General features: G+C 32.8%; 1 protein-coding gene across 1 annotated transcript in view; it reads right to left on the bottom strand.

Moving 5' to 3' along the window:
* Positions 1–785: 785 nt before the first annotated feature.
* LOC119837597 overlaps positions 786–10,359 on the bottom strand; it is a 48,928-nt gene continuing 39,354 nt past the window's right edge. Inside the window, exons 5-8 of the mRNA XM_038363248.1 lie at positions 7,619–7,728; positions 7,419–7,526; positions 2,787–2,885; positions 786–2,483 (exon numbers count right to left, since the gene is read on the bottom strand). Of these exons, the coding sequence (XP_038219176.1) occupies positions 2,342–2,483; positions 2,787–2,885; positions 7,419–7,526; positions 7,619–7,728 (459 nt within the window). The 3' untranslated portion in view covers positions 786–2,341. The remainder of the gene's footprint in view (positions 2,484–2,786; positions 2,886–7,418; positions 7,527–7,618; positions 7,729–10,359) is intronic.

Genomic DNA, 10,359 nt, shown 5'->3' with positions numbered 1-10,359 from the left:
TAATTCAACCAAGGCTTTCAGACTGAAATTACACTAAAGTAGGCAAGCAAAAATTATCGAGAAAATTACAGAGAGACTCGAATCAGCTTTTGAAAAATGGAGTCCTGCCCCCGCTTACCCTTACTCATCTATTGAAAGTTTCACTTGTCTATTTATTTTAAGTACAAATGCGAATGAGCTACACCGAGATGGTTTTTTAGTCTCCACCAGGATCGAACCCATGGCCATTTTCTAAGGTAGTCACGTTCTTCAAAGTGTATGCTTTTTAAAGTCTTGCGACTTGTTTTTAATATTATAAGGATATTTAGATAGGCTTTAATTAAGTCATATTGTATCTAACATTATTAAGGATATTTGGATAAAGTACTGGAAGGGATAAATAAAAAAGCATTCTGCTCAGGAGTATGTGACTATTTTTATTTCGAAAAACGAAAACACCAATTAAAATTTTAAATATTAATTCTATGGATAATTACATATGTATCTTAAGTACAATTACACTGTCCTCTCTAAACATTTTATTGTCAAGGATTTCTCATATTTATTGTCCACGTTTACAATAATGCCATATTATATTAGCATATATTATTGTCAATTCATTAATCTAGGTTTTGTGTAAGCTACGAGATAATATCTCTATGGTATCCATTCAACATCGTTACATTTTCAATCGACATTGTCGTAGCTTTCACAAATTATACTCAAAATTTATTTTTAAAATTTTGATATGATATTTATATATGTATCGCTTACTGCAGATATGTTGCGCACGATCGAAGTACACCAATTATATTTTTAAAACATTTAAGTGTCAGAGTACGTATGACATGCTAAACAAGTTCCTAAACATTAAATCGATCCATAGATAATAAAATAAGTTTGTAAATTTCTACAGAATATTGTTAAAATATCATATATAAATAAATTATATTGTATACAATAGTAATGTAGGATAGGACGTGCGTCCATTAATTAATAGAAGGATAACGAATAGATTGACTAGCTTAAAGCTGTAATGTAAGTAATACAATATTTTAAAGCCAAATTTTATAGTCTGTAAGTTTATGCCGACGGTGTACGTCGTTAATACAAGTCGAAAGATTTGACACAATAAATACATAAGTATAATATCTAATAAGTAAATAGTTAACAACTTCTCCTTGCAGCCTATTTCAGTGAAAAACAATTAAAAAAAATATTGATTGCCGCGCTTTTGCGCCATTGTGCGGCCCTGTCAATATATAATTCCATTTTCAAAAATTATTCCTATTCTATTTATTTTTTTAAACGCAACATTGTTTATGGACATGTTAAATTAGGCTGCATTCACACCTACCACCTAGCATGATCGTCGAAATAGAGCGCGTGTCGCGCTTCGCTAATTTACAAATAATCTATTATAAACATGAAACATTTAAATGTAGTTAAAGCATTATTTGTCGGGATCCGGTTGTGCAAACCATTTATTACCCAAAAATTGCAAATTTCGTTTCGCGCGCCTCGCACAGCCGACACCGACTTAGCCGTCTCGAAGGCTTTTGAAAACACAATATTAAATATTATGGTAATAATCTTAGCCACTAATCACAACAATAATTATTCATATTATGATAAATATTCAAACAAACTACGGGATTAATATTTATTCATGTTAAATTTATATTAAATGCATGTAAAATCAATTTTGTGCTAACAGTCGTCGTTTCGAAATTATTGACCAGATTTGACTAGAATATACCTACATTAACGTTCTATTTAACGAAAATATCATGTCTTATATCAAACAAATACACAAACTTAACATTTTGTGTAATAATTGGCGTGGAAATGGAATTCCACGAAGTCGTCGGGCTCAGACTAAACCCCGTGGAAAAATTCCAACAAGTTGAAATCACACGATGAGACAGTAAGCAAGCTTCAAACAGCGACCCGTGCGCGGGCCAATAATTTAATTATTCTAACAAACATTTTATTTCTTAATCTAGTAAACATCGATTGTAAAACTCTAAATACGATTAAATTATTGTCATCGCCGACTAACCGACGGCGAGAGTAATTGATAGTGTACATGTTAATCAATCAAAAAGGAATTGTTGTCGTCTGGAAGTCCTAAAAGATACTAATCTTACACTATAAAAATATTTTTCAAGATAAAATCGCATCTAAGTCAAAATTCAGTTTCACAAATATAAAAATAATGCAAAAGCTCGCGTCCCAAGCATAAGCGATATGGTGTAGATAGTAGATATGGTAATACTGATATTTGGGTTTAAAGCCTGAGAAATTGTACATGGGAGAGTGTCCCCTGGAATGTGTCGATCCTCAGCGAGGGGGAGGTGCTTCAGTAGTAGGGGATGAATTCTGGGAGCGCGTACTCCATGTAGGGGTGGTAGGGGCGGTACAGGGTGCGGCGCGCCGGCGGCAGCATCACGTCGGAGTAGCGGGAGAACTGGGACACCTGGCTCCTGCCTCCGGAAGGTTTTCTGTTAAAGATGGTCTTATTAGATACAGTATTTTTGGTAAATTTTAGTGTTGTTTTTTGAACAACTAAAAATTTAATCATGCATTATTAGTGTTAATGCATACAAGTAGTTACAGACGTTTGTGATAGTTATCTAAAGTTAGATGAAGAAATCCCAAAAAGAGACGATTTTAAATTGCTGTTTTGGCTTCTCTTACCCACATAAATAATCTTTAATCAAATTTAAAGACCTCACGTAATAATCTTAACGAAAAAAGTATATACTAAACATAAACAATAAAGAAACCTAGATCTCGGGACGTACCCTTTAGTGTGTCTGGCTGGATCGTCAGCTGGGTACTCGATGGGTTGCAGGCCGCGTGGTTCTTGCTCCCCATACACCCCATAAGCGTAATCGTCATTGCTGTAACAATCATTAATAAGTTTAATTTCTAAAAAAAAATTGTTTCAAAAACGTTAAAAACACGCTTTAATGATTGAATCAACTAAATTGTCTCACTTTCTCATATTATTCAATCACTCAAACTCATGAAATTATTATCTTTTCACCGATTCATGATAAGTGTTTGAATTAAATGGTCCGTTTTAAGTGGCTGAAAACGAGTCAAAATAGCGTGTTCAAACACTATAAAAGTAATAAAATATACTTTAAAAAAATAATAAACACGCTACGATAGAATCAACTAAATAGTCTCACATGCTCTTAAACAGACTATACGTAAGGAAATTATTCAATCCTGGCGATCCTTATCAGGATAATTGTCACTGATCCTTGGTAAGCGTTCAAAGTTTATATTAACTCTGTCCATGTAAAGTATCAAAATCGAGTCAAAAGGAGTCAAAGTTATAATGTATGCAAAATCTTCAGAAAATTGAACAATCAATATAGAGTAATAGCTCACATATACGGACTATCTAACTATCAGTCTCAATCTTGTCAAATGCAGGACAATTTTTGGGTTTCATCATTTATCTTTTTTTTTTTAAACATTTTTTATGTGTTTCGAATTGCTTCATGGAAACAGTCCCCTGGTAATTGTTATATGTTTCTACGATTCAAAAGGGCTTTGAAACATTTCTGGTTGAATGAAAAATAATAATGATTGAGATTCAGTGAACAGGAATCTCTAGCCCGTCTAGACATATAATGTACCTAAATGAGTATTGTAAGGTATGATAACACACTTTGATATTCTGGTGTTATATGAACATGATATAAATATGTATTCGGATACCTGTTGCTTGTTTGTGCTTTTGTTTATTTGTGGAGTCTTGTGTCTTTTTCGAGTCTTTTTAGGAGCATCTAATAAAGAAAACCTTTTTGTTGAATATTGCATATTGTCTCATCTTCAGTGGGAATCGAAATAGAGACTGTAGTGGTACAATAAGACGTGCTAAATACTGGGATTCAATTAAATAATATACGTAAATTATTATTAAATAGATACACTAGCACGCAACAAACCCAGAACTTACGCAACCATATCAAGTTGGACACATATTTAACCTAATTAATTCTAACTTGATATTGACTTGACTTATGAGTTGGGACTTGTGAGAGACTGACGTATTACGTGTAATACAAAATAGATGTATTCAAAATCTAATGAATTTGTCGGTTATAACGTACCTATTCTTAAGGCATTTTAGTATGTTGACTGGAATAATCGTTAGCCTTTCTGCCTGTTTGAGTCGCGAAATCTAAAGAAAAGATCGACAGTCCCGGAGTCTAACCCAGACAGTTCGCAATCTTTCTGGACTTCCGGGATAAAACCTATGCTATATTCTATCTAGGATCTCGAAATGTCTTTATACGAAATTTCATTTAAATCGATTCAAAGCGTTTAGCGTGAAGAAAAGACACACAGACAGAGATACTTTCGCATTTATTATATTAGCAGGGATGCATGTCATCTAGTCAATCTTACTAAAATTATAAATGCGAAAGATTGTGAGGATGGATGTACGTGTGTGTGTACCTTTGTTACTCCTTCACGCAAAAATAACTGAACCGATTGCAATTAAATCTGGTATGTAGATAACTGAATAACTGGAATAGCACATAGGCACTTTTTATACGATTAAAAACGCGGGGCGTAGCTTGTCAATAAATGAAATATCTGTAAACTTAGTTATTGAAGCATATTTTTTAAAACAGGTTAAAATATAAATAAATACGTACATTTTACATTTAACGCACGCTCCGCGCGTTATAAATTTTAATTCGCACAAAATATAAAAAGTTGAAGCACAGTATTCCTCACGCTGGAAGTTGGTTAAAATTGAATAAGCGTTGAAGCTAATGTACATCAAAAACTTTGTCAGCTTAAACTTGATAACTCGTTTCAACTTTTAAAATTTAATAACATCGTTTGTGGTGAAACTACAATGCTTCAACTTAAATATTTATGATTAATTTATGAATTTTAATATCTTTCAAATTACATTTTAGTGTTCTTTGTCGAGTAAAGAAGTGCGCTTCAAGGAATATGTGTAACCGACTACAAAAGCGGTGATTATCAATTTATATTTACGTGTTTGCTTATTGTTTCATGTATGTTTAACCACGTAATGTTCTGAAAAGTTTTGGAATAAAAATAATCAATAACTCCTTTCTTCAATTACATAATACATGTTAATTCCGTAGGTATCTATTTTTTAACAAACAGCACTGAAATTCAACGAAATAATAAAGAAATAAAATAAGGAATTCAATTCTTTTTGTGTGTATAGTGAACACATTTGTTGAAGCTGGTCTTATCCAACTATCCCACTAATATTCTACAAAATACATGTGAAAGTTTGTGAGGATGGATTAATGTATAACAACTAAACGAATTTTGATGATACTTGAAAGTAATGTAGCTTATGTACCAGAATAACACATGAGTTCTAGAAATACTCGCTTTTAGCCGCAAAGGGAAACACGCGGGACACCTAGTTATAAAATGTTTGAGTAAGTTGACTGTGAGAAAAATACAAAGCTATATTAAGTCTTCTAGCGCCATCACTTCTCCACACTGAAATTATTACTGCTTTATGACGTCTTGGTGGGCCACCTGCAGTGAGTTATAAGCGACGTTATGAGCGTCGTATTACTTAGTGAGGTAATGTGAGATAGGCAAGCGGATCTTCTTCCTTTTATCAACCGACTTTAAAAATAATAGGAGTGCCAGAATGCCAGTGAGTAAAAGAGAAGGTAAACCGATCGTAAAGATTTTTTTTTTTTGAAAACTGGTGTCTCCGCACGGATCCTTCTAATTTTGGTCTAGTTCTAACAGTTTGGATGAGGTTTAGTTCTCTGTTAAGAAACTGTTACACTCCCCGCCTAGATCTAAATCTGACCGCCTCCCTGGTTCAGTAGTCAACGCGTGAGCGTAGAACCGGGTCTCGAAACGAACGGGTTCGATATCCAGTGGGTACTCTCAAAAAAAAAGTGTCGTTCTGGCAGGACACAAAAGGCTGATCATCTACTTATTCATAAAGAAAATCCATCTTCTTCTTCTTATAATATTAAAAAAAATAATTACAAAATTTCATGAACAATTAGAAACAGACAAAGGAAATGAAAGATCTCCCAACAATCGGCAAAAGATGTCGCGTTAACATTTAGCGTCGACTATTTTTAACTGTTTGTCTCTTTATAAAGGTCTTTGTGAAAGTCTTAAGCATTTTGACATTTGCGCAGTCCTTAGCAATGTTAAGGAAATTTCATTAAACAATATTACGTTTTTCATTAGAAATTATGCCAATTTAGTTTATTCTTTTTTGTTTTTCTATGTATGTAAGTAGGTATGTATGTATGAATAGTATTCATAAATAAAATTTGTAAAATTCGATCTTGTGCACCTTCTTTCGCAGCTTTCCTTTACGCTTTGCGATTGCCTGGAAGAGATTGCTTTTAAGCGATAAGACCGCCCTCTGTACATTTTTTTTTCAAATTGCATCTTATGTATTGTGCTTTTTTTGTGTAGCATAAAAAAAATATTATTATTGTTATTTACAGAAAGTATTTCGTTTAGAAACTTGTGTGGGAAATGCTTCTTCTGAAAGCTATATTCTACTTTAAAGCCCACCCACTTCTACGCTCCACAATTTGTTCTGGACCTTTTACCACCTCCCTCACAATCGCCCACTTTGGGAAAAACTGATTTAACAAAATATGCATTGTTATTGCGCTTCATAAAAAAAACCATTAATATAAATATTTAACAAATTATAATAAATTTCTCTTCGGTGAAATTCCTATCTTTTCTTTTCTTTAAATCTTAATCTGGTTAATACTCTATCACCATAAGCTACAAAGGGTTGTGATTTTATACAGTTAACTGACACGATACGGGCGGGAAGATCTCATTTCGCAATCTAACGAGCATAATACTAATAGAAATCCTGGAACCGTCCGATCGAAAACTTCCTTGAAGTCATTACCAGATACAGCACAGAGAAACTTCCGCAGAACAGTTGGACTGATTTTGAAGTTGACTGATGTTGAAGATTCAATATAAATTGCAAGATTACTTACTACACCTACAATATCTTGGAATTTAGTAATTGAGAATATATTTGCTTAATTAGTTTGATGTCATCATCATCATCATCAGCCCACTCGTTCCCACTGCTGGGACATAGGCCTCCTATGAGAGTTTGATGTAAAGCTTACAAAAATGTAAAAAAAAAATCAAGGAGCTCTTTGCGTGTTCTCATTATTTTCATATAATTTCATATTTTTAATTTTCAGGCTCCTGAAAAATAATTTTTCTATCTTGGGAGCCTCAGGTCACTTTAAATTTGTAAAATAATTGTATTAATATAAATGATTTATGATTTAAAAAATGCTTATCTATCTACTATCACGCCCACGGAACGGCCTGAAATAGCATGCGAATGCTGCTGTATATGGTATACCATATATGGTATACTTATATGTACTCACCCTCGACCGGCGGCAATCTCTTTAATCTCTTGCTTTTGTTCGGTTTCATATTTCCTCTGGAGTTCGCGGATGTGCTCCTGCCTTATCAACTTCTTAAGGGCCTCGAACCTGTTTATAATCATAATAAAAATATTGTTCTTAAAATACAATAGCTTATAAGCATTGAGATATAAATTTGATATCACAGAATAATAACCAACCTATCCCGTTGTGGGGGTACCATGAAGGTAGATCCACCACGAGGTCGCGAGGGTCCAGGAAACCGAAGGATCTTTCCAGAAGTATGAGGTACATTTAGCATTCCGAACATCTGCAACAAAATATAATAATTAGAATATAGTACAATAATATTGTTAATGTATATATGATTTGTTATTTTGTCATCAAAGTTGTTTCATAAATTATGCCTGTTTGAAGCATAAAATTGAAAAACACGGAACACAGAATTGAATTGAATTTTGAGAGAATAGATTTACTAGAGAACAGAATCATTTCTTAGCGGATACATTATAGTGGCTAAGTCTATCTTAGCCACTATAATGTATGTGCTTTCATTAATCAGTCAATCAGTCATCTTTGCATCTATAAATAAAATTACTTTTGTTTATAATCGACGTTCCATGAAATGGAGGAGGTATTTTTTGTTTTTGATACTTCACAATTCCGTGGGATTTTTAGGAAATTTGTGTTTGTTAGGAAAATATGTTCTTTGATCCCATTCACTGCATTGCCTCCAGGAGCATGAGTGATCTTTTTATAGAAAATAATTATTGTACCCGTTCAACTACACGCAATTATCTCTAAAGACACAATACTAACTAAATGATATAGTATTGTTCTTTACTATCATAAACTCTAACATTTATTTAATCAATAAGGCATCTTATAGAAGCACTTTTGTCATAACATAGTCATAAATGTAAACATTTGAAATGAAATGAATTTATTTGTTAGATTTTTTTTTAAATTACCACACATTAACATTACATATCTTAGAAATAACAACTGCGTATGTAAGTATATTATATACACAGCAGGTCTACACATTAGTTGGGATGAAAAAGGTTGGTCGACGAGTCGTAGTTTCAACTCAGTGGTCTGGAAGTTTAAACACGATCTACGGCCATATATCGTCGGTAAATTGCATTTTTTTTTGCTCGCGACGCAATACGATATTGAAAAAGTGAAATATACTTATAAGTGATTTATCTACTGCTCCAGAGAGTTGTCTGCTGTGTTCAATTGAAAAAAATACCGTTTTTAATGTATTTAGTGCATAGTAGGTCGTGCATTTTGTACCAAATATGAAATTAGTGTCGTAGTAAAATATGAAAGTAGTGAAGTCATATTTGTTCTAGCACCAGATAAAATTACGTGTTTCAATTACAAAATGGTGGTTATACTTACAAAATATTGTTTTTTTAAGTATAACCACCATTTTTACAAAATAGAATAATATGAATTAATACAATAATAAAGTATCTAATTTGACGATTATAAAATAGTTTTTTGTTGAATTCAAACGTTTAATTTTGACTGAGAAGAAGGTTATTTTTGCGTAATGTAAATAAAATTATTTTTTAGGAGGATAATATTTAACAATTAATTTAATTGTTTTTATTATAAAGTATGTCTAATTATCTACTATATTTATAAAATTCTCGTGTCGCAACGTTCGTTCCCGCACTCCTCCGAAACAGCTTAGCAGAATCTCACAAAATTTTGTATGCGTATCTGAGTAGATCTGAGAATCCACGATCTATTTAGGAAATTAAAGACTTTTTAACGAAATTACTACGTTGATCTACACCAGCTATTTATGAAATTGAAAAGAATATAGTTTATTTCAAGAAACAAGCTACACAACACGAAAGTCAGAAAAAAGTATAAATAAGACAGAACTTATTAAAATATTAATAAAGAATTTGTCTTTTTTACTCTTAAAAGCGTATGGTATTGCAGCATTGCCGGGACAGCTACAGTAAATATAAATGCTCTATCCATCTTGTCCAAAGGATAAAAACGGGTGTTAAAACAGTTGTTGTGCTTTTTATAGTGTTATGTTATCTGTGACTGCTATATAGCAATGCCACAGACAAACAACGAACTTAAGAAGCCCTAAACTAATAGCCACAAGTGATCCTTAACGTGACAAACACAGAAGGATATAACAAAAATACAATTTATTTTCACAAGATAAATATCATTTTATGTTCGAAGTTTAATAACAGAGCAAATAGGATTTCAGATTAGATTCTTTACATCAAACTGATTAGTTAGTTAGTAAGTATGTACTTAATAGATTTCTGAGTGTGTAATATTCGACTACTTAGTCAAAGAGAAGCATAAACAAAGGCGTCTTAATGCATCCTTCATTGAATAACCTAATACTTCTAATCGCTTATCAAACGTTAATTTAAAACAAAATTAAAAATTACCTCCCATGAGCGTAGACCCCTGGATATTACCTAGTAAGTTATCGCTTAAGTTCATAATAATAAGTAGTCGCTAAGTTATCGTAATTTCAATCCTCAATGGTTATCTAGTGTCGAATAACAAATGCATAATTGCATCATCACCTACTTGTATGAAAAAAACATTAACTAGAACCACATATTAAGTTATCATTCCTAACGCAACACTAACAAAATTATTTCCACCACAAACAGAAGCTGAAATGAATACCCAAAAGCTTACTCCAAATTTGAACACGGTCTATCATTGACTTAATATTCATTTGCCCCACGTCATCTAATTATGCGACGCAAATGTACATTACGGTTCGGTTTATGCAAATTTAGTGCATAATGTACTTAGTGTTTGTTGCAGGGTCGTATTTATTCTCTTTGAGGCCCTGGAAATGTGTGAAAAGTTGCTCAAGTGCGATCGGAGTCGTGGCACCTTAGTGTCACGTAACCCTTAGGTTAGGAACGGCGTGCAA

The sequence above is a fragment of the Zerene cesonia genome, chromosome 28 (genome assembly GCF_012273895.1).
Source record: "Zerene cesonia ecotype Mississippi chromosome 28, Zerene_cesonia_1.1, whole genome shotgun sequence".
NCBI classification, from domain to species: Eukaryota; Metazoa; Arthropoda; class Insecta; order Lepidoptera; family Pieridae; genus Zerene; species Zerene cesonia.
This window is presented reverse-complemented; position numbering and strand designations above follow the sequence as displayed.